Source organism: Gymnoscopelus microlampas (assembly GCF_963454915.1).
Source record: "Gymnoscopelus microlampas genome assembly, chromosome: 9".
NCBI classification, from domain to species: Eukaryota; Metazoa; Chordata; class Actinopteri; order Myctophiformes; family Myctophidae; genus Gymnoscopelus; species Gymnoscopelus microlampas.
The window spans coordinates 55,030,952-55,056,783 of NC_139946.1; the positions used below are offsets into that span (position 1 = coordinate 55,030,952).

At 40.4% G+C, this 25,832-nt stretch overlaps 1 protein-coding gene across 3 annotated transcripts; it reads right to left on the reverse strand.

Annotated features, from left to right (window-relative positions):
* LOC311052258 (kelch-like protein 21) lies at nucleotides 1–25,417 on the reverse strand. Of its 3 annotated transcripts, none has more exons than XM_084067147.1 (12): nucleotides 25,288–25,417; nucleotides 17,109–17,340; nucleotides 15,281–15,415; nucleotides 14,631–14,822; nucleotides 14,291–14,431; nucleotides 13,468–13,666; nucleotides 3,851–4,006; nucleotides 2,342–2,476; nucleotides 1,918–2,112; nucleotides 1,628–1,765; nucleotides 1,342–1,501; nucleotides 1–1,253 (listed from the first exon to the last, which is right to left on the reverse strand). In XM_084067147.1, the coding sequence occupies exons 2-12, from the start codon at nucleotides 17,316–17,318 to the stop codon at nucleotides 1,046–1,048; spliced, it is 1,869 nt and encodes a 622-aa protein (XP_083923273.1). In that variant the 5' UTR covers nucleotides 17,319–17,340; nucleotides 25,288–25,417; the 3' UTR covers nucleotides 1–1,045. The 3 variants fall into 3 exon arrangements, with proteins under 3 accessions (XP_083923273.1, XP_083923274.1, XP_083923272.1); XM_084067148.1 differs by having other exon boundaries at nucleotides 3,851–4,000; nucleotides 14,291–14,434; XM_084067146.1 differs by having other exon boundaries at nucleotides 14,291–14,434.
* Between the last annotated feature and the right edge of the window lie 415 nt (nucleotides 25,418–25,832).

Consider the following 25,832-nt stretch of genomic DNA (forward strand, 5'->3'; position numbering starts at 1 on the left):
TTCAGTCCAGTTTGTAAATGTTGAAACCGGCACAAGCCTAGATTACATCAGTATCCAAATGCAATCAACACAAGCAGTGTGTATGTAAACACACAACACAACAGTAAAAATAGCAGCTTATATCAAAACAAACAATAAGTGTAAGAAAACATATCAATAACCACCTCCAATAAACTGTAAAAAATACCAACAAAAGTACAAGAAAAATACCAAAGCTTTATTATGTAAAAAATAAACAAACAAATACACGTCAGGAATAGTTCCACACGTTTTCCATGTTTCACAATCTTTGTAGATTTTACCCTCCCCACAAAATAGCTGATCTACAAGCTCACAACGTGTTCTGATGCTATGCGTTGTGAGCTTGTAGATGGGCTATTGTATAAAATGGGGCGGCGGCAATGGGGTGGCGGCACTCGGTGCGGCGCTATGAGCTTGTAGATCTGCTATTTTTGGGGAAAAAATTGTGAAAATGTGTGCAAATCTTTGAATATATCTTTTTTAAATATTTGTAAAATATGTTGTTCCAGGGACCCCAGAAGCAAAGATTTGAGTTACAAATGTTCGCTTGAGATCTCGGTGCCGCGCTATGAGCTTGTAGATCTGCTATTTTTTAATAGCCCAAAGTGTAAAATAATGTTTTTTTTTAGCTCAAATCAAAAAATGACACAGATGCGTTCCAGGTCTTATAGGGTTAATGTTTGTGATCACGTGTGGCCATGAAACTGTTTCCCATAGACACACTACAGCAGTGACAACCTGTATAATATAACACACATATAAAGACAGCCATATACACTGCTGACATTTCCTGTGGTCTGGCAGGACACCTACTGGTTGACAAGTGGTACTGCCTGAAGGTCGACATTCAATTTCTCCCCTGAGCAAGCAGACATGCTCTATTGGCTCAGTGGTCAAATATTCAGCACTTGTGGAGGTGGACCCGGGTTCAAATCCCCGGTAGGACATGACAGTTACAGAGAGCATTAACGAGTAAGTAAACAGTAACAACATGAATATTTCCTCTATCGAGGGTAGAGATACTTTACTGAAACATGCCCCATGCTTCCATGGGCTTCATCACAGGCATGAAGTATGATGGTTGCTCACTGTCGTACACATCAGCTGGATCCTTTATGTATGGTGCATCGTTCCTCAGCCTGACAGACACACACCTGAGACCAGAGCGATCAGCAAACATCTTCCCGACAGTTTCCCACGTGTCCGTCTCTGCACAGTACCTCTCGATGTCACTAGAGAGACCAATAGTCATGAGAGAAATGTCTGGTGTGGACAGGAATCCAACTTTTATCAAGCTTTCATGGTGCAGCAGCCTCTTACCTGCCACGGAACTCTTCTAGTACGTAGATCTTTCCATCCACCACAGTTACATGACAGGAAACGTGTGTCTTTTGCATGGGGGCACACATGGTCCACTGATCGGTCTCAGGGTTGTAGCATGCCACCTCTGCCGTTGGGAAACCTCTTGAATTCTCACCACCTATATATGAAGAGGAATTAACAGGATAGTGACTGTTAGTGGGATCTATTATGTGTCTAAACTACAGTGAAGTTGAAGTGTCTAATTTATTATGGAACTAAGAGCCATTAAGAACAGATATGATACCTATAGCGTAGATCTTTCCATTGAGCGTACAGGCAGCCACACTAGAACGATGACTCTGCATAGGAGCGAGTTCTGTCCATTCACCAGTTATAGGGTTGTACTTGTGCACCTGCTTTGGGTGATCACTGCAGTCTACACCTAAGGCCCAGGAGGACACACGCACACCATTATTCATCGTCAACAGGAGAAGGATGAATATGTAATAATACAAAAGGTTATATCAGTTAACCAATATGTTTTGCATGTACCTCAGCAGGTTGAACCTGCAGGTGCATAAACCTGTTTCATACCAAAAACGTAGATCAGTCCATCTAGAGCCGCCAATGAACTGATTTTGTAACCAAGTTCTGGCATGTTGACAGACTGCATGAGCTCCCAGGTGTTGGAGTTTGGGTCGTAGCGCTCCACTGATTTCTCACTCATATGGTCCCCCTCCTCCTCCACGCCACCCATTGCAAACACACAGCCATCCAGCATCACCAAGCCTATGTGAGGTTGTGCAAGGGAAAAAAATAAACCTGATCATTAGAACTAGAGCTAGAACTATCCATTATCTTCTTAACAACTATTCTAGGTCTAATGATGACTTTTTCGAAATAACTGAATAATCAGCACCCCTAATTAGAACTGATGACTTTGGGTAACCAAGGCAACAACCCACAGTGTTCATTACAAAACAAAGTTAAATTGAATTATATAGTTTAACAGTCTTACTGCAATCCCAGCGTGCCTTATTCATGGGAGCCATCTCCAACAATGTGTTACGGTGAAGGTCATAGCGCCACATCTCCTTGCTGAATGAACCACCAGGGAATTCTCCTCCGGCCAGATACAGAACAGTACCCATGTCTTTAGAAGAGCAGAATCAAAACGAGTTATGACCTGATTGTTAAAGAAATAAAGATAATTTATGCATACACAACTTGAAATGTCTTCACTGATAATAATGTGACATCACCACAAACCATACAGGACAGTCCCAAAAGGTACAGGTAGGTTTTGACTGTACTGTTTTGACTACTGTACATTCTTGTAATTGGCAGGCTAAGCCTTAGCAAAATATGACGAGAAATCTCGTCATTGGCAATTAAAGAGTTAAGGTGCGAGAAACCACAAAAACAAAAGTCAGCACGTTGTAAATGGGATTAAGGTGCAAAGTGTCAGCGCTTGTGGACCGAATAATCCACATGAAACTAGAAAAAGTGCTCCTCAGAGCACAAGTCTCCGCCAGGTCAGGTAGGTTATTATGGCCTCCTGGTGGCACTATGATAGGCCAATGTGAAAAGGGTGCCATTTATTCCTAGGCCGTGCACGGCAATCGGACACTGCATGCATTATTTGAGGCATTTTGTTCTAAAAATGTGTGTTGCTAAATTTGACCTGCTGGTGGTGCTATAACAGGCCAATGTTAAAAGGGTGGCATTTGTTCCTCAACGTAGTGCAAATGTGCATTCAAAGTTTCACCGCAATCGGACGCTGCGTTCATGATTTGCAAACATTACATGTCAATGTTAGCCAATCAGGATGGAATATGAAAAATCAACAGATCCGTCTTGATCACATGACTATAGAGATCATGTGTACCGATTTGCGTGAGATCAAATCTGATCCGATTGGCTTTCAAAAAAACTTTGAAAGTACATTTTTGCCAATCAGGCAAAAATGGGCGGGCGGGCGGGCGGGCACGCACGCACACACACACACACACACACACACACACACACACACACACACACACACACACACACACACACACACACACACACACACACACACACACACGCACGCCTTTCGGCCTGGCGGAGACAATAAACTGACACTGATATAATCCACAGGAGCAAAAGTCTAAGACAATGACGACAGCGAGTGACCATGCCTTGTTCAACAGACTGCAGCTGGATGGAAGCTGTTCATGAACCTGGTGGTGTTGATACTGCGGTAGGCCTTCTTAGCCGGCCGCGGTCGTTGTAGGGGTTTGAACAGTTTGTGGCTGGGGTGGTGCTTGTCCTTGATGATGCGCTGGGCTTTGACTACACACAACTTTTTGTACAGTTCCTTGAGCGCTTTGGATAAAGTTACAATATAAAAGTAGTTTGAAATTTGAAATTTCTTTCCAGTGCAACATTGTTACAGCTAAATTCAAAAGCAAGAAAAACATTACAGGTCATAAATTGATTGACCTGTAATGCTACTCCCCTTGACTCTGATGATGGTATCCCTCACCTGATGCAATGATTGCTGGACCGACTGCACGGGAGAATGGACATGGCAGACACTTCCATTGTTTTGTCCGGGGATCAAAGCTCTCTGTGCAGTTCTGCCTCCCCTTCTCATATGTGGTGTCAGCATACCCGAACCCCATTGTCCAAATCACTTCAACTAGCGGGGGAGAAGGAGGCAAGCCAGAGGAGATTTAAGAGTTCAGAGACATTCATTAAACCACTTAAAACTAATTTGAAAGGAGTACCTCAGGGCCCTATACTAGTAGCCCCCCCCCCCCCCCCCCCCCCCTTTTCACTCTACACATCTTCACCACAAATAGCAGATCTACGAGCCTATACATCTATTGTTTTCATTGAACGTTCAACCCAGAATAGGGATGCTAAGTCCATGTGGCGATCTACATCAAAGCTCAGTTCTGTTTGTTTTTTCTCCGGATAATGTGCACAAAAGGCTTGTCGGGCCCTGCCCTGTAGTCTTACAACTCTCTTTTCTTCATTATTTTTTTTAACAAAAGGCACGCCCCATGGCGTACTTACTTACGTATACATTATTCATGTATGTATGTGTGTATATATATATATATATATATATATATATATATATATATATATATATATATATATATATATATATATATATATATATATATATATATATATTAGGGATGCACCGAATGGGAAATTCTTGGCCGAAACCGAAAGCCGAAAATAGAAAACAGTTGGCCGAAAACCGAATACCGAAAGGCCGAATATGATAAATATATATGGTCATGGTCCGATCAGGTTTTTTGAAACCGATCACCGATCACCGATCCGATCATGATCAAGTCTGATCAACCGATACCGATCCGATCATGTGGCGCAATATATATATTTTTTTAATGTAACTTTTTTATTTATTAATTCATTCATGTATTGGCTGGTCGTCCAGGCCCAGAGGTGGACAGAGTACTCGACCCCAGTACTTGAGTAAGAGTACAGAGTACTCCTGGTTACATTTACTCCACTACAACTAAAAGTAGCTCAGTCAAAATGTTACTCAAGTAAGAGTAAAAAAGTACTTGCTTTTAAATGTACTTAAGTATTCAAGAGTACATGCTTTTAAAAATACTTAAGTACAAGTAAAAGTACATTTCTATTTTTTTAAAAGGCTTTTTTAAATCACAAGTCAAATGAGTGCAGCATTGGTTCAAAACGAGTAAACTAAATCCACAAAATATTAAATTTAAATATACTGTCTTGAACAAACTAAAATATGTCTAAAACCTCAGCAATTCCAATGCAACAAAATAACTCCTGATCTAAGCAGTAACAGTGATGTTAGGTTTCAATGTAGTGGTAACAGCCCAACAGGAACCAATGTAGTTAGTGGGTGCCAAGACCCAGGAGTATGCCATACTGTCTGAATGAAAGCCATACCATTTTGGCATACTGAGTATATCAACATTGTATGCCTTTCATTGTTTTCAAGGCAAAAAAACAAACCATGTCACTTTGCCTTTCATGAATATTCAAGGCAAAACAAGTACCATATGTCATTGCAACACATTCTCACTCCCAACTAGTCACTTAATGAAGAACCGTCAGTAGCCCCTAAACGTCCGATTATGAAGGTCCTGGTTCCCCTAAAAGTCCGATTTTGCAGTCCTGGTTATTTCTCCCTAACGCCCTAAAAAGTCCAAACGGGACTATGTCGTTTGCGCATGCGCAAATGAACGTTCAACATATTGTGGTGGGTGTGGTGGATTGCTCCATTTACAACGCTAACGTCCAGGTCATAAACGATCAGATTTCAAATATGAAGTGCTTAACTAAAGGCCACGGATGTTATAATTGTGTACGTTCCAGCTTGAGTACCCATATCTTCCGTATTGTTCAATAAAAAGCCTTTTAATCCGATCGACGGCCATTTTCTCCGTCTTTTCATCAGCTTTCAACTATGCGATCCTATCGGTCGGGAGGTGTATTGCACATTATAACTCTATGCGAAAATGGCCGACGATCGGATTAAAATGCTTTTTATCCAACAATACGGAAGATATGGGTACTCATGCTGAAACGTCGGCATGTATAGCATCCTGGGCATTTAGGTAAGCACTTCATATTTGAAATCTGAACGTTTGTGTAGACGTTACAGTTGTAAATTGAGCAATTCATCACACCAGGTTGAAGAATGTCCATGACCGTCATCTTTCAGGCCTACCGCTGATAACCATTAGCACATTGGTTCTCAAAGTGGGGTCCGGGGACCCCCAGGGGTACTTGAGGGGGTTCCAGGGGGTCCCCAGCTAAATGATGGACAGGGACCAAATGGACCCTTATGGGTCTGTTCCATTTGTACACTCTCAGAGTTAAATTAACATTGATTTTACAATATGAATGTGGGTCCCAGAGACCTACATGCCATTAAATGGGGGTCCGTAGCCTAATGCATGTCAAACTGGGGGTCCTTGAAATTAAAATGGTTGAAATCACTGCTAGAGAGCCGTAAAAATCTTCTCTTATGGGGGTCCCTGGCTTATCTTTTGAAATGGGGGTCCGCGGTCTAATAAGTGTCTATTTGGGGGTCCTTGGCACGAAAAAGTTTGAGAACCATTGCATTAGCACATGAAGTCAATTCATTGTTTAATTTCAAATAAGTTTAATTTCACTTATACCACTTCATTCTGTTGTTTCTATTTTACTGCTACAGCAATTCATCACAAGGCTTTTTCTTTACTATTTAGCATAAATATAGTCCTGGTTATTTCTCCCTAACGCCCTAAAAAGTCCAAACGGGACTATGTGGTTTGCGCATGTGCAAAGGAACGTTCAACATGGTGTGGTGGGGATTGCTCCATTTACAACGCTAACGTCCAGGTCATAAACGATCAGATTTCAAATATGAAGTGCTTAACTAAAGGCCATGGATGTTAAAATGGTGTGCGTTCCAGCTTGAGTACCCATATCTTCAGTATTGTTCAATAAAAAGCCTTTTAATCCGATCGACGGCCATTTTCTCCGTCTTTTCATCAGCTTTCAACTATGCGATCTTATCGGTTGGGAGGTGTATTGCACATTATAACTCTATACGAAAATGGCAGCCAATCGGATTAAAATGCTTTTTATTGAACAACACGGAATATACGGGTATTTTTGAGGGATCGTACATAATTTTAACGTCCGTGGCCATGGGGTAAGCACTTTATAGTTGAAATCTAGACGTTTATGTAGATGTACGGGCCGTAAATGGAAAAAGTGCAAACATCAGGTTGAAGTGTCATGATATGAAATCTATCTATCTACATTGGACTGACACAACGTGAGCTAAGAGACGTGGTTTAAATGCAACATAACACACATCACCACCCAAACAAACCTGGAAATATTCTGTGCATTTTCATATTTTGTTGATCATTTTTCGATAAGTGTTTGTTGAGAACGAGAGATTTGTTTAACTTTTCCAACCCCGTGACGTCACGTCAGATTACTTCCGCATTCCGCGTGTTCGTACTCATGTGTCTGTCAGTGTCAATAAAGATCTGACAAAACAAATGTTTTATGATCTATCTAAACGTTCAAATGTTTTAAAAAGGTGCTAACCCTATGGCCACGGATGTTACAATTATGTGCGGGCCCTTAAAAGTACCCGTATCTTCCGTATTGTTTAATAAAAAGCATTTTAATCTGATTGGTGGCCATTTTATCAGAGAGTTGTAATGTTGCGTGAGTGCAGTACACCTTTCAACCCATAGGGTCAGGTGAAAACATATGGAGAAAATGGCCAGCAATTGGATTAAAAGGCTTTTTATTGAACATTACAAAAGATAAAGGTACTTTTGAGAACCCATACATGATTTTAACATCTGTGGCCATGAGTTAATAATTTTATATTTAAAGTGTGAAGAGTTATGTTGATGTACAGGCTGTAAATGCAGAAGTGCAAACACCAGGTTAAAGTTTCGCCATGACTGCCATAATGTATTATGGTTTCGAAGTGCTATACTGCCACCGGACATAAACATTACAACATTAAAACAGATCAAATAATTGCTGTTTGTGGTTCTATAGGGCGTTGGTGTAAAGTAACTAAGTACATTTACTCAAGTACTGTACTTAAGTACAATTTTGAGGTATTTTTTACTTTACTGGAGTATTTCCCAATTCTCAGTACTTTAAACGAAATGATGCAACGCTGATATCGCTTTTGTAATTCATTTTATAATATTTAAGGCACCCCGTGTGTATTGTATTCCAATAATAATAATAATAAGGGTAATAATAATCATAATAATAATAATAATAATGTAATTATAGAGCAGTAACACACTGAAATAATAAGGGTAATAATAATAATAATAAGGGTAATAATTGAATGTAGAGCAGTAACACACTGGAATAATAATGTAATGTATAGAGCAGTAACACACTGGAATAATAATAATAATAATAATAAGGGTAATAATAATAATAATAATAATAATAATAATAACATGTGTGAGGAAAGTTATATTGGCGCGTTTGAGCTGAAGAGCTGATAAATAATCCATTGTCCGATTCGGCGCCCCCTAGTGGCCAAATTATTCTAGAAGGACCGCAACCCTAATTTTCAGAACCACATGTCTGTGTGAGAGGAAATTTATATTGGCGCGTTCGTGCTGAAGAGCTGATAAATAATCCATTGTCCGATCGTGTTCTCGCCCCCTAGTGGCCAAGTTAATCAACAAAGCACGTAACCCTAGCTTTCGCAACCACATGTCCGTGTGAGAGGAAACTTATATTGGCGCGTTCGCGCTGAAGAGCTGATAAATAATCCATTGTCCGATCGTGTTTTCGCCCCCTAGTGGCCAAGTTAATTGAGAAAGCGCGTAACCCTAGCTTTCGCAACCACATGTCCTCGTGTGAGGAAACTTATATTGGCGCGTTTGGGCTGATTAACAGATACGGAATCCGTTGTCCGATTGTGTTTTCGCCCCCTAGTGGCTGAGATAATAGCGAAAAACTGTTCAAAAATAGTAAAAACAAAATCGGACACCAGTATATGCATCAGCGCGCCACCCCGAACGTGCTCGTATAACTCTTCTCGCACACGGCCTTACCGTTCTCCTTAAATGGCTGGGGACTAATCTCAACTTATTTCGCAAAATAACACGACATATCTCCTTAACGATACGTTTTTAGAATCCGTCGTTCGGATATGTTGTACAGCTCGCCGAGACGCACGTATGGATGTCTTGTTTGTCCCGCTACGACACTTCTAACGTTTGCTTCTGACAATGACATAAGGTACATGGAGTCGTAGAACGTTCACCCATACTGAGAGCCAAATTCAGAAATTGGTAAAAATGTCGGTTAGGGACAAACAAGATATCCATGCGTGCGTCTTGGCAAGTTGAACAACATATCCAAACATTGGACTATAAGTCCTTATCGTATTTTAGATATTAAAAAAAATGCAATTGTTTCGGCCGCGTCGACCTTTGCAGTCTTTTCGGTGAACTTTTGAACTTATCAGTGTCAGAAAAAATCAGGATTGGTTCCAATAAATCCGGCTTACTCTCAACATGGATGGAGAGAAGTTTCAGATTTTTAAAAAATATCTCCATTGATTTATCACAGATTAGGTGCTCGATACCGCACGTACAAATCAATGTTTGACAAAACCACTTTCCCAAAGTTTACAAAAATCGAGACCTATCTCATTCGATTCAGCGTCCTTTTTTGAGTCTGAAAAGGGGTTTTTTAATATAAAAAAAATATATTTAAAAAAAAATGTGAGAAAAGCTAAACCTTGAACTATTTCAAAAATCGATAACTTCTTATTAAAGAATTCTAGACTATTGATGTAACCTACCATTCGACTCGAAATCATCTCAGTAAGCGGTTGGAAGGGTCGAAAAAATAAAAAAATAAAAAAAATATTTTTGTGAAAAAAGCCTCACGTTTATGACAATTTAACGCTTGTTTAAACCACTTTCCCAAAAGTAAAAAAAAATCGAGACCTATCCCATTCAATTCAGCGTCCTTTTCTGAGTCTGAAAATGTGTTTTTTAATTAAAAAAAAAATATTTTTGAAAAATGTGAGAAAAGCTTAACTTTATATTTCAAAAATCTATAACTTCTAATTGAAAAATTGTAGACTATTGATGTAACCCACGATTCGACTCAGCGTCATCCAATTAGTGAGGGAGGGTGTTAAAAAACAATAAAAAAAGATTTTAATTATTTGATCTGTTTTAATGTTTATGTCCGGTGGCAGTATAGCACTTGGAAACCATAATACATTATGGCAGTCATGGCGAAACTTTAACCTGGTGTTTGCACTTCTGCATTTACAGCCTGTACATCAACATAACTCTTCACACTTTAAATATAAAATTATTAACTCATGGCCACAGATGTTAAAATCATGTATGGGTTCTCAAAAGTACCTTTATCTTTTGTAATGTTCAATAAAAAGCCTTTTAATCCAATTGCTGGCCATTTTCTCCATATGTTTTCACCTGACCCTATGGGTTGAAAGGTGTACTGCACTCACGCAACATTACAACTCTCTGATAAAATGGCCACCAATCAGATTAAAATGCTTTTTATTAAACAATACGGAAGATACGGGTACTTTTAAGGGCCCGCACATAATTGTAACATCCGTGGCCATAGGGTCAGCACCTTTTTAAAACATTTGAACGTTTAGATAGATCATAAAACATTTGTTTTGTCAGATCTTTATTGACACTGACAGAGACATGAGTACGAACACGCGGAATGCGGAAGTAATCTGACGTGACGTCACGGGGTTGGAAAAGTTAAACAAATCTCTCGTTCTCAACAAACACTTATCGAAAAATGATCAACAAAATATGAAAATGCACAGAATATTTCCAGGTTTGTTTGGGTGGTGATGTGTGTTATGTTGCATTTAAACCACGTCTCTTAGCTCACGTTGTGTCAGTCCAATGTAGATAGATAGATTTCATATCATGACACTTCAACCTGATGTTTGCACTTTTTCCATTTACGGCCCGTACATCTACATAAACGTCTAGATTTATACTATAAAGTGCTTACCCCATGGCCACGGACGTTAAAATTATGTACGATCCCTCAAAAATACCCGTATATTCCGTGTTGTTCAATAAAAAGCATTTTAATCCGATTGGCTGCCATTTTTGTATAGAGTTATAATGTGCAATACACCTCCCAACCGATAGGATCGCATAGTTGAAAGCTGATGAAAAGACGGAGAAAATGGCCGTCGATCGGATTAAAAGGCTTTTTATTGAACAATACTGAAGATATGGGTACTCAAGCTGGAACGTACACCATTTTAACATCCATGGCCTTTAGTTAAGCACTTCATATTTGAAATCTGATCGTTTATGACCTGGACGTTAGCGTTGTAAATGGAGCAATCCCCACCACACCCACCACACCATGTTGAACGTTCCTTTGCACATGCGAAAACCACATAGTCCCGTTTGGACTTTTTAGGGCGTTAGGGATTGATTGATTGAATTGATTGATTGAAATTTTTATTAGGCAAAATAATGTAAAACAACACAGTTACATTTATAATGCTTTTGTCTAAAAGGTCCGGCCAAAAAAGTCCTTGCGGGCTTGTTTCCATTGGGGTCCTTGAAGTAATTTCATAGACATATATAGTAGCAACCAAACAGTTCAAAAATCAACATAAGAATACAGAGGGGAAAAAAAAAATATACCATTATGTACAAAAAAGGTCATGAGAAAATAATGAAATATATACAAAACAAAACATGATCAAAATAAAATAAAAAGTATGTACAAAAAAGGGGGAGGGGGGGGGGCAAATAACCAGGGAGAAATAACCAGGACTATATTTATGCTAAATAGTAAAGAAAAAGCCTTGTGATGAATTGCTGTAGCAGTAAAATAGAAACATCAACAGAATGAAGTGGTATAAGTGAAATTAAACTTATTTGAAATTAAACAATGAATTGACTTCATGTGCTAATGCAATGGTTCTCAAACTTTTTCGTGCCAAGGACCCCCAAATAGACACTTATTAGACCGCGGACCCCCATTTCAAAAGATAAGCCAGGGACCCCCATAAGAGAAGATTTTTACGGCTCTCTAGCAGTGATTTCAACCATTTTAATTTCAAGGACCCCCAGTTTGACATGCATTAGGCTACGGACCCCCATTTAATGGCATGTAGGTCTCTGGGACCCACATTCATATTGTAAAATCAATGTTAATTTAACTCTGAGAGTGTACAAATGGAACCAAATGGACCTGTTAGGGTCCATTTGGTTACATTTGTACACTCTCAGAGTTACAGACCCATAAGGGTCCATTTGGTCCCTGTCCATCATTTAGCTGGGGACCCCCTGGAACCCCCTCAAGTACCCCTGGGGGTCCCCGGACCCCACTTTGAGAACCAATGTGCTAGGTTATCAGCGGTAGGCCTGAAAGATGACGGTCATGGACATTCTTCAACCTGGTGTGATGAATTGCTCAATTTACAACTGTAACGTCTACACAAACGTTCAAATTTCAAATATGAAGTGCTTACCTAAATGCCCAGGATGTTATACATGCCGACGTTTCAGCATGAGTACCCATATCTTCCGTATTGTTGGATAAAAAGCATTTTAATCCGATCGTCGGCCATTTTCGCATAGAGTTATAATGTGCAATACACCTCCCGACCGATAGGATCGCATAGTTGAAAGCTGATGAAAAGACGGAGAAAATGGCCGTCGATCGGATTAAAAGGCTTTTTATTGAACAATACGGAAGATATGGGTACGAGGCACAACGAGCGGGCGCACACACACACACACACACACACACACACACACACACACACAGTCAGACAGCCCTGGCTGCGCGTACACACACACACAAACACACACACACACACACACACACACACACACACACACACACACACAGACTGAATGTTTTTTTCTGTGCGCAACAGATTTCAGCGTTGTTGTTTTTTTCATAGTGTGTGTCGCATCGGTCTCACACACTGTAAAGAAGTTCCACACCGGACATTTTTAAACCTGCGTGCGTGCAGCAGAGCAGTGCAGCGAGATCATAACAAACACTTCTTCCTTCTTTTAAGGCGGCTTTAAATAGCATTGTTTCGGTGTCTTTCGGCCGATATGTTTCGGTGTCTTTCGTGATATTCTTTCGGCGCTAAAACCCTTTCGGCCGAAAGGGTTTAAAAAATCATTTTTTAACCATTTTCGGCCGCTATGTTTCGGTGGCCGAATATTCGGTGCATTCCTAATATATATATACACACACACACACACACACACACACACACACACACACGGTATGTGGTATATACATGCCAATATAATACAATAGTATGTTGTATAATATCATATAATTCAATATTACAATAGTAATAGTATAGTAATAATCTAATAATATATACTATTATTGCAAATGTATAACATAATATCTCCTAACATATCATTTAATATAATATATTGTGATATAATATAAGCTTGAATTGTAAAATCAAATTGACAGGTATGTTTGCTCATTGAAGGAAGTCCCAACTACAAAAACAAGTTGTATTTTAGTGAGACAGGGTACCTGTGGTGTCAGTGTGTGTGTGATGTGTTACTACAGTAGTACCTGTGGTCCTACGGGGGCGTGCTGTGTTACGGTAGGACAGGAGACGCTGGTCCTCAGCCTCAGAAATGAGCCTCTGGTAGGTCTTGGCCTCAGAGATGAACCTCTGACAGCCCTGGGATTCTTTCACCACATCCAGAGACTCAATCACAGTGTGGAGGTAAGAGTGGCTGATGAGAGGCAGACGGATGTGTTCCAGCACCTTCAACAACAGACACAACACTCATTATTTACTAGTTCAACTGGATACTGGGTGAACAACACTCATTATTTACTAGTTCAACTGGATACTGGGTGAACAACACTCATTATTTACTAGTTCAACTGGATACTGGGTGAACAACACTCATTATTTACTAGTTCAACTGCATACTGGGTGAACAACACTCATTATTTACTAGTTCAACTGCATACTGGGTGAACAACACTCATTATTTACTAGTTCAACTGCATACTGGGTGAACAACACTCATTATTTACTAGTTCAACTGCATACTGGGTGAACAACACTCATTATTTACTAGTTCAACTGGATACTAGGTGAACAACACTCATTATTTACTAGTTCAACTGGATACTGGGTGAACAACACTCATTATTTACTAGTTCAACTGGATACTGGGTGAACAACACTCATTATTTACTAGTTCAACTGGATACTGGGTGAACAACACTCATTATTTACTAGTTCAACTGGATACTGGGTGAACAACACTCATTATTTACTAGTTCAACTGGATACTAGGTGAACAACACTCATTATTTACTAGTTCAACTGGATACTGGGTGAACAACACCATATCCATGAGACTAAGAAGTGACTGACCGTGGCAAAGGTCAGCCTGTGGTCAGGACATGTGTTTAACCACAAGATGGCAGCATCAAACACCATGTCCTCCTCTGGCACAATGAGAAGGTCACTGGAGAGGATCTCTGTCAGTTTGTCCACAGAGACAGAGAGGAACTCCTTCTATTGGTAGGACAAAAATAAATGAAATGATCTGAAACATTACGACTGTTCCCATACGTCCTTAACTGATTGAATCTATCCACACAGGTCTGGGTCAGTTGTTATTGCTACAGGTTGAGTAATCATAATAAAACTAATCTTTAGGAGAAAAAGCAAACAACAGACCAACAAGTTGGTAAAAGTACACATCACTGACCTGCTTGTAGATGACACTGAAGTATTTCAGGATGTAATCCATGCTGGATTTCTCCAGCTTTTTACAGGAGTATTTGTCGGCCAAGAGGTGGATCTCTACACAGTTGTCTGTATCAATGTGACTCTCCATGAAATCACAACAAACTTCTTGAACATCTGTGACATCCATCAAGTCTGCTCCTGCTAGCAGGGCCTAGAAGACCAAATAAACAAAATATATAGAAAATGTTAAACACAGATGAAAGTGTTCATGAAACACTATACCCTTACTCTTTGCCTTGCCTACTTGGTATTAACTAGTTGTACGAGCTCTTGTTTTATTGTTTTATTGGATGTTGTTTATTCAATACACTTATTTGTTTTAGCTCTTGCTCATTTGATTTTCCTATTTGTCTCATCTGTTTAAGAAAGTAGGTAGCTGATATATTGCACTTTTACTTTAGCGCTAGGTATACTCTTAGTTGCTTGTTTAAGAAGAAAATGCACTTCAGACTAAGTGATTAGTAGTTTTGTTCCCTACCTATGTTGAATGCACTAATTGTAAGTTGCTTTGGATAAAAGCGTCTGCTAAATGACTGTAATGTAATGTAATATAATGAAGTAGGACAGACATGGAGACCATGAATAAAGTTTATGATGATAAAACATTACCTGCACATTTGCTGTGGAGATGGACACCTCTGAAGTGTAGGCAAAGTTCACCAACATGTCGACCACCTCAGGTGCCACTCCATCCATCTTAACCCTTTCCTGTGTAGACTCCAACATACTGGTCGTAAACATGGCCTGTGTGGTTTGAAAAGACTGAATGGTTGGCTTGCAGTGTTCATGGTGGTTTCATTGTTTCAACAGTGTAATGGATGCAGGACAGTGGAACAGCAAGGAGTAGTGGAAGGAGTTCTAATACTTGGGGTCAAATATCCAAAGTAATGGGGAGTGTGGACAACAGGTGAAGTAGGTGGAGAGGAGATGAAGAAGAGAGTGCAGGCAGGGTGGAACGGATGGAGGAAACAGTGAAAAGGGAAGACGTATAAGACAGAAGTGAGACCAGCCATGCTGTATGGCTTGGAAGCGGTGGCACTGACGAAATGACAGAAGGTGCAGCTAGATGTGGCAGAATTAACTCATTGACTGCCATTGACAAGATTCTCGTCATTTGGTGCGTTGAGTGGTTTACGATAGATGGCGCTCTTCTAGGGCTTCCAGATCAGAGGACAACTGGAAGAATTGCCGCGATCAAAACAAAACCAACCATTTCACCGTGTTTATTTTGTTACCAGGGACAATGGAGAGAACCAGGGAGGAAGGGAAGTCATACACACCAGAAACTCAATCTGGTCTCTACCGTCTGTAGTGATGGGATGTTCATGACCGACAGACAGAGTTTGCTTGTGATCGCGTCACCAGGCTTTACAAAACGGTGCACTCAGCCTGAGGACCTTGCCTCGCTAAATTTGCACATTGAATGAAATGAAAGCTGCAGCGATTTCTACCCACTTATCTGAATGGATGGATTACAGCATGGATGGATCCGTGCTGTAATGATGAAGATGACATATGAATCATACGTCATCATCACCGTATTTAATGGAGTGAGACTAAGTACTACTGTCAAGGCTGCCTTACATTTTGGGGATTGTTACACATTGTACCACTCAAAGTTATTATGCCGAATAATTGTATTAATGTTATGTATGTCTATCATGTGTATGTGTGGGTGGATGAAAATGAAGTGAAAATGGTGTCAAAAATGCACCGTTTCCCTTTGAGAGTCTCTTTCACAAAAATGTATTTTTCTTTTGCAGATAACTAAAGAATGGAACATGCTAGAAACCTCTTTCTTTTGAGATATTTGGTGTCATTTTTGTCATAGCACAAAATATTCTGTGGGTCTTGAAAGATTAGTCAAAATGCTCAAAATCGCTGGCAGTGGCTGCAGACTTTTTTGAAAAACTCTGGCAGTCAAAGAGTTAAGGATGTTCCGATTCTCATTAGGAATGACAACATCATAAATGACTTCATTAGGGGATCAGCTCAGGTTAGAAGGTTTGGGAATAAAGCAAGAGAGGCGAGGTTGAGATGGTTTGGACAGAGGAGGGATGAGGGGTACATTGGGGGAAGGATGCTGAAGATGGAACTGCCAGGTACGAGGAGAAGAGGAAGGCCAAATAGGAGGTTTATGGATGTGGTGAGAGAGGACATGCAGGTGGCTGGAGTGACAGAGGAAGACGCAGAGAACAGAACCAGTTAGAAACAGATGATCCGCTGTGGCGACCCCTGATGAGAATTAGCCGAAAGAAGAATACATTGTTTCAACAATTAATTGATAGGATTTACCAGTGGTTCCCAAACGGTGTGACGATGCACACTGGTGTGTCGTGAGACAAGTCTAGGTGTGCCTTGAGATGATTATTATATCAATATAACAATAGCACACTTTAGGAACGCAATAAAAACATGTATGTATGTGTGTATTTACCTCAAAGTAAGAGCTGATGGAGGCCAGTACAACTCTATGGCAGGGGAACTCCTGTCCCTCACAGCACAGAATCACATCACATAAAACCTTGTTGAGTCGTAGACGGTTTAGTCCCTCTAACAGCTTGTTAGGATGCTTGTCTAGCTTCCTAGTTCCTTCCTCCAGAAGGCAGGAGGGTGAAGCAGCATCGTCCCGAATCCTTTCAGCCATGATGTCTCCCTTCTAGAGCAGCCTGAGGAGATGGAATACATGGTCACATAGTAACCATTGATTACACTTTAATGAACAGAATATTCAAGGAGAGAAATGACAGACAGAGACAGAATCACATGGATGCAGTTAGGGCAAACCTGCCAAGATTAGTCTGTGAAAAATAAGGACATTTTCTGGTTGGGTTTCTGACTTACTGACTTAGTATTCACTGACTGACATTATGGCCCTGGCTACATATCAGTGGCATGTGTAACACCCATGGCCATGCTCACTTTTACCATAGAGTCTGGGTTGAGTTTTCCTATTTTTGGGAAAAATTACAATTCAGAAAGCACTGCAGGATAAAGGGTAAACATTCAGGAGTCTCCTGCTAAATTCAGGAGAGCTGGCAGCTATGAGTTAGGGGTGCTGGTGCAACAGCTAACCGTGCTGCCCTCCCTACAGGAACATATGTTTACGAATGTAAACACGGTTTTCAAAATGAAAGTGAACCTGTAACCATGTGACTACAACCTTCAGATCTGCCCAGTGGCGCTGGAAGGAGGCAAGGCTTGGCGGGGGACTCCGCACGCGTGTGAAGCGCACGCGCATTTTATTTTTTCAACAAATATTGTATTCCCCAAAGTTAAATACATCATTTTTTAAATATATATATTTGTATATGCACTTTAAAAATTATATATATATTTTTTAATACCAACTCAGTCACAAGTAGAGTGAAGTGGCCAAACCATAGCAACAGGAACTAGGGGTGCTGAGGGGGCTGCAGGAGCCCCTGAAAATAATGTATTAAAAGGGGCTACACCATGAATTTCTTTTTTTTTTTTAGGTTTTTAGTATTTTTTGGGCTCCCCAGTGTCTCTTGTACCCAAAAAAAAAATATTTTTTTAACATTCAGTCATTCATGCTCATTTCATGGATTTCCTGAATGGGCGTGTCTGAACAGGCCATTTCAGAATGGCAGGGAAAGTGATGTCACTTGCCCTGATTTTGCATTGATGATGGCCAGACAGAATTGCTCAGTAGCTCCCCCCTGCCCAATAGGACGTTTTGGTATTGCAGCTGAAAAAGCTTGGAATGACAGACAGTCAGATTGTGAGAAAAAATATCTGGATGTTTTTTAGGCTTACAACCTGTTTAAAACGTATTAGGGGGCAATATTTCTATATAATATATATTTTTTTAATTCATGGTGTAGCCATGAATTAAAGAATAGTAAAAATTAGTTAAAACATTTTTGCATAATGTGCCTGTTATATATACACAATACAATATACAATTATGATGATGTTTAAAATCAACGTTAAAACTGTTCTGTCCACCTATGGTTGCCTGGTCTCCTCTCTTGCTTTTCAAACGCACACACGCACGTACGCGCGCACACACACGTCTCATCTTCATCTCTCTGTCTACAGTGATTCTCAAACGTTTTCATTCCAGGGACCAGGTTTACCATGCATTAGGGTCACACGGACCCCCTTAACTCTGAGAGTGTGCAAATGGAACCAAATGGGTCAATCACTTTACCAATCATTTAGCTGGAGAACCCTCTCAAGGACCCCTGGGGGTCCCTGGACCCCACTTTGAGAACCACTGGTATAGGAAAACATGCACAAATGGATACAATCCACAGTCTCTCTATAAATATGTTGGTTACTTGTTCAAATTGTTTTGTATTATTGAGGGTTCGAGGCCTATAAGGTCGAAACTGTTGGCTTTCATTATTCTTCCGCCGTTTTTTCTGTCGCGGCCTAACCGTGCATACGGTTCACTGACTGCAGTGGTGTAAAGTAACTAGTACATTTACTCAAGTACTGTACTTAAGTACAATTTTGAGGTACTTTTACTCTACCGCAAAAGTAGGTCAAATCAATCAATCTCTCTCTCTCTGGGAGCGACAACGAGAAACAGTGAATGTAGGTTTTCATAGACATGGTCGCTTGTTTCTCTCACATAATCTGGCAACACCGACGGCCCTCGCTGCGGTGTTATTGTCACTTCTTCTCTGCAACATGGCTACTCCCAGTCGGGCCCCAGTCGGCCAAAGAACTGAACATGTTCGGTCGGCTCTGGGTCGGCCGAAAAGGTCCCGACGGACCCCTAAACGACTATATCGAACGCTTACCGGCGCCCAGTTGGCCCAAAGTCAGTCTGGTGGAGAGTGGGCTTTACTGAACAGAAATCTCAGACAAAGAGAAGTTTGTACGCAAAAACATTAAGCCTTCATTAGCCAAATAACATTGTGACGGGCATGGCTTCATTAAAAAAGGAAGAAAAGTCATCTTTGTTTGCTCCTTTCTCACTGCTGTCTGTGTGTGGATCGAATAGCTCAGTCGGTAAAGTGCAGGTAATGTGCCAGCCTATGAGAGGTAGGGTTCGATTCCTGTCAATAGCCATGGTTTGAAGTGTCCAAGAGTGAGGTCCTCAACCCCAATTGCTCCTCTCCGTACTATCCACAATCCCTCTGCTCAGCTGTTGAGAATGCTCATTTGTTAATTGCATGGGCTGCTTTATCTCAAGTTCAATCTATTCTGTTTCTACGTCTCTCTCTCCACTCTATACTTATGTGACTGTTTAGTGTTTACCTTGTTGTTTATTGACTAGAGTTCATGTTTACTCTGTTTATTGAGAGAAACAATGTAGCCTGATGCTAAGATGTACAGATACAATGTAGCCTGATGCTAGGATTTGCAGGGGTGCATTTCGCCTTTCCGACACGTCGCCTTTCCAACGTTAACGAACCCTATACCTAACCCTAACCGCACGCGGAAGCCACTAGTCGGAGTGGTGAGATGTCGGAATGGAAGGAGCACCCCGATTTGCAGATACAATGTAGCCTGATGCTAGGATTTACAGATACAATGTAGCCACTGGTGCCTACTGGTTGCACAGGCATCCCCACCCCTCGCACCCCCAGAAACATATTTCTTTGCATTAAAAAAATATGTATTTATTTTATTTATTTATTTATAATAAATACATGAATACATTTCATAATGTCTTTCTTTCTTCATTCTTTCATTCATAAACAGCCACCTGTCCTGAGCTAGAGTCACAGAGTTGGCCAGAGCGCATCTGATGTAAGAGAGATTGATGTTGCCAGGTTTTTTTAACGAGGAAAATCTATGAAAATGTAATGTAGAAACAGCACAAGTACAGTTAAAAATACTTTGTCTAAAAGGTCCGTCCAAAAAAGTCCTTGCTGTTTTGTTTCCATTGAGGTCCTTGGTACCCATTCAATTCATAAACGTATAATATTCATAGACCGGATTGCTTATTGCTCTCATGCAATAAATGGCAACACTAGTTACACCCACTGGGGAGAGAAAGCACACGTGTGGATTTATGATGGTAACCAGACATTTCGCCCTAAATCCATCGCCGTCCGAGTTATGTACCGAATCGTAAATATTTTTCGTGGGGACTGCGTTTGCCCCACTGACTGCGTCTCTCTCTCTCTCTCTCTCTCTCTCTCTCACACACACACACACACACACACACACACACACACACACACACACACACACACACACACACACACACACACACACACACACACACACACACACACACACACACAGAGAGAGAGAGAGAGAGAGAGCTTTTATCTAAACCTAACCCTCTCTCATTCTCTCACACAAACGGCCAGCTAGCTTCACTATATATTATTAGCGAAATGTATGGGCGAAATGTCCGGCTTTTTGGGCGAACTGCGACACACACTATGAAAAAAACAACAACGCTGAAATCTGTTGCGCACAGAAAAAAACATTCAGTCTCTGTGTGTGTGTGTGTGTGTGTGTGTGTGTGTGTGTGTGTGTGTGTGTACGCGCAGCCAGGGCTGTCTGACTGTGTGTGTGTGTGTGTGTGTGTGTGTGTGTGTGTGTGTGTGTGTGTGTGTGTGTGTGTGTGCGTGCGTGCGTGCGTGCGTGCGTGCGTGCGTGCGTGCGTGTGTGCGCGCCCGCTCGTTGTGCCTCGTTAAAAAAAAAGAATCCAGCAAACAGCCCAAATAAAGTAGTCCATTGAAGTAGATGGGACAACACTTATTGTCGAGTTAAGCACAACATTTTAAATCCCTTTAGAGAGTTTAAAAGTATCAATTCCAGCGGAGTTTGGTGTTAGCAGCTAGCGCATAGCAATGACATATGGTACTTGTTTTGCCTTGAATATTCATGAAAGGCAAGGTGACATGGTTTGTTTTTTTGCCTTGAAAACAATGAAAGGCATACAATGTTGATATACTCAGTATGCCAAAATGGTATGGCTTTAAGTTTCATTCAGACAGTATGGCATACTCCTGGGTCTTGGCACCCACTAACTACATTGGTTCCTGTTGGGCTGTTACCACTACATTGAAACCTAACATCACTGTTACTGCTTAGATCAGGAGTTACATTACATTACATTACATTACAGTCATTTAGCAGACGCTTTTATCCAAAGCGACTTACAATAAGTGTATTCAACATAGGTAGGGAACGATTTTGTTGCATTGTAATTGCTGAGGTTTTAGACATATTTTAGTTTGTTCAAGACAGTATATTTAAATTTAATATTTTGTGGATTTAGTTTACTCGTTTTGAACCAATGCTGCACTCATTTGACTTGCGATTTTAAAAAAGCCTTTAAAAAAATAGAAATGTACTTTTACTTGTACTTAAGTATTTTTAAAAGCATGTACTCTTGAATACTTAAGTACATTTAAAAGCAAGTATTTTTTTACTCTTACTTGAGTAACATTTTGACTGAGCTACTTTTAGTTGTAGTGGAGTAAATGTAACCAGGAGTACTCTGTACTCTTACTCAAGTACTGGGGTCGAGTACTCTGTCCACCTCTGGGCCTGGACGACCAGCCAATACTAGCCCTAGAATGTCTATGATCTTACATACATTTCATGTATTCCAAATACACAGTCATAGATCACCCTCGTCGACGCGCTGTGTAGTGACGATCTGCGCGGCCATAAAAGTGCTCTAAACTCCGTCTGTACTCACCCAATAATTAATTCCTAAGACTTGAAGTCATATTTTGTCCTCTAGTTTCATATTTGAAAGTTCTGCCAGAAAACGTGTGTTTAGTCAAATATCTCCACTTTTCCACGAGCTGCACACGGACGACTTTCTGTGCGGGCGAGGGGCACGGACTTGAGTGAAAGACCAAATTTAAAACGTCATAACAAATTGACACAGGGAAGCACAAACGAACGGGGAACACAATTGACAGGTGCTTGTGGTTGGTGCGGGGTAATGAATCACTCCATCTGCCAATTGTGTGTCCCAAACATTTGTGCGTCCTAAAGGAAGTTTACATATATTTAGTCCTGCAATCATTCCCGGGCCCCTCGCCCGTACAGAAAGTCGTCCGTGTGCAGCTCGTGGAAAAGTGGAGATATTTGACTAAACACACGTTTTCTGGCAGAACTTTCAGATGGATATGAAACTAGAGGACATATGACTCCAAGTCTTAGGAATTAATTATTGGGTGAGTACAGACGGAGTTTAGAGCACTTTTATGGCCGCGCAGATCGTCACTACACAGCGCGTCGACGAGGGTGATCTATGACTGTGTATTTGGAATACATGAAATCTATGTAAGATCACAGACATTCTAGGGCTAAGCCAATACATGCATGAGTGAATGAATTAATAAATAAAAAAGTTAAATAAAATACAAAAAGTTTAAAAATATAAAAAATAATATTGCGCCACATGATCGGATCGGTGATCGGTATCGGATGATCAGACTTGATCATGATCGGATCGGTGATCGGTTTCAAAAAACCTGATCGGACCATGACCATCTCTATTATATATATGTATATATATTTATCATATTCGGTTTTCGGCCAAATGTTTTCTATTTTCGGCTTTCGGTTTCGGCCAAGAATTTCCCATTCGGTGCATCCCTAGTTTTGAGGCCAAACATAACAATAAATTAATAAAACAAAACGATAAAAGCCCCAAGAAACTAATAATACATTATTTTAAAAAACGTTAAAAAAAAAACGAAAAATCGAGTCTGACTTTTACTTCCTTGTACGAGAGTCTTAGCGACCGCCCCCCGCCAGTTTGTCCTGAAATGTCACCAGTAAAGGCCGCATTTCTCTAAAAATGTACACATTTATTAAGATGCGCAGGTTGCTACATTGGTACACTTTTATATATAAAGCCATTCTTGGAAATTCCCCCTCGTACATTTGTTCAAAATTTAATCTTGTCCAAAATTCGCTTAACCTCAGATCGAATGCCTGGATGCGCTATGTCGTACCCACTACTAAATCTGAGGCAGGGAAAAAAAACCTTGCGTTTTTTGGGCCTTGGTCATGGAACGATCTACAGACCAGATTAAAATTGGCTTCATTGATCCCTCTAGTGTCTTTTAAGAGGATTGCCATGGGCACATTCTCCAACCATTGCTCCTGCTTTGACAAGTAGCAATTGCTGTGATCTTAGTCTTATATTAGTTTATTAGTTTTATGATGTATTGTTGTTATTAGTATTTTAAATAGTCTGTATTGGTGCTATTGGTAGTAGGTCTTTGGTATTACGGATGTCATGTTTGTCTTTGTTTTGTTATGTCCTGTATTGTCGTTACTGGCAGAGCTGTGTAACATTTTATTTGCCTCTTCTCTTGGCCAGGGCACACTTGTAAAAGAGACACTAGTCTCAATGTGATTTCTCTGGTTAAATAAAGGTTAAATAAAAAAAAATAAAAATAAAATGCTTACCCGCCTGCCCCAAATGTTATCTAGGTGTCCGGAGTATTTGTGTAATGTATTAGTCCATGTTCTTCAATAAAGAAGTGTTTTAATCCCGTCTGTGGCCGAACGCCATTTCCCCCCTCGTTTACTTCCTGTTTACATTGGGTGTAATTCCGGCTTTCACCAGATGCGCCCCGTCACTACCCCATTGAACTCCCGTCAGAATCGGCCACAGACGAGATTAAAACACTTCTTTATTGAAGAATATGGATTAATACATTACACAAATAGTCCGTACACCTAGTTAACATTTGCAGCAAACGGGGAAGCACCTTATATTTAGTATTTGTACATGTTTGGAGAAATACGGGCTTTACTGGTGACATTCCAGGACAATCTGGGGGGGTGGGCCAAGACTCTCGTAGATAGGCAAGTAAAAGCCAGACTCAATAAAAGACATCTACGATAGTCTTGATCTAAGGCAGTGGTGAGCTGTGGATTTTTGAACTAAGGGTACTGTATTTTATGACGTCACGCGCACGCACGTGCGTGCACATAGCCACTCAGCTCAGTGCTAGTTGAAATACTGTATTCAACATGTGATTATTAATGTAACCATATGTATTATTATTTTGTTGTATTGTTGCATTGTTAATTTGTTGTTTTTATTTTTGTTTCAAATTAATGATTTTATTTTCCTTTTAATTTTATATAAAAGCCCTTTACATAGACTCACCCACACATAAGTAGGCCTACTTAAAATAATCAGACAACTTGTCTTTGTCTTGTCTCAGAGAACTGGGTCCTCTGCTAAGCGATCCCCTTCACACCTTGCAGTGCAGAGATGTTGTCTGTCATTGTGAGAGGAATGTAACACATTCAATTCAAGTCCGTGTCTTTTCTCGAGTAGCCTAATGTTATGCAAAGCAGCCAGGTAGACGCTATTGAGAATGGCTCGCCACTGACGGCGCGAACCTTGAGAGGCTATTGTTTTTAAACTTTAAGGCGTTAAAGACCGCCGCTGACGGTGCGTGCACGCGCGCCCCCAGCTCCCACAGTGTCAGAACGAAGGGTACGCCGTACCCCCCCGTACCCCCTACAGCTCAACCCTGATCTAAGGCTAAGATACAATGTATCCTGATACTAGGATTTACAGATACAATGTATCCTGGTACTAGGATTTACAGATACAATGTATCCTGATACTAGGATTTACAGATACAATGTATCCTGATACTAGGATTTACAGATATAAAGAGTCTTACCTTGTGCTGTTGGAAGCGTCCTGAATGAAGACAGTACAGATATTATAACTAATAGAAACTAAAGTTTGTTTGTTCACTAAAAAGTTCCTCTGTGGTTAACTCTATGGTGGTTCCACGCCGTTTGGTCTTTTTCTTCTTTTACTTTTATGGGGAGTTACAACCATGGCTTTTAGGTGCATACTGCCACCTACTGTACTGGAGTAGGCTATGTAGCCCCTGTATTACTTCACATACATACAGGCAAATATCAGTGGTGGAAAAAGTACTAAGTAAAAGTATCAATACTGCAAAGTAGAAGTACTCTGTTACAATTAAAAGGCCATAATTAAAAAAAAACTTGAGTAAAAGTACAAAAGTATTGGTATCCAAATGTACTTGGACCAAAAGTACTAAAATGTTTGAAAATAGCCGATCTACAAGCTCACAACGTGTCGCATCGCGACGCGTTGTAAGCTTGTAGATCGGCTATTTTCAAATAGACTAGGTATAAAATAGGGCTAAAGTGGTTAATGTATGTTTTATGTAATAATTTATATCTGCAAAGT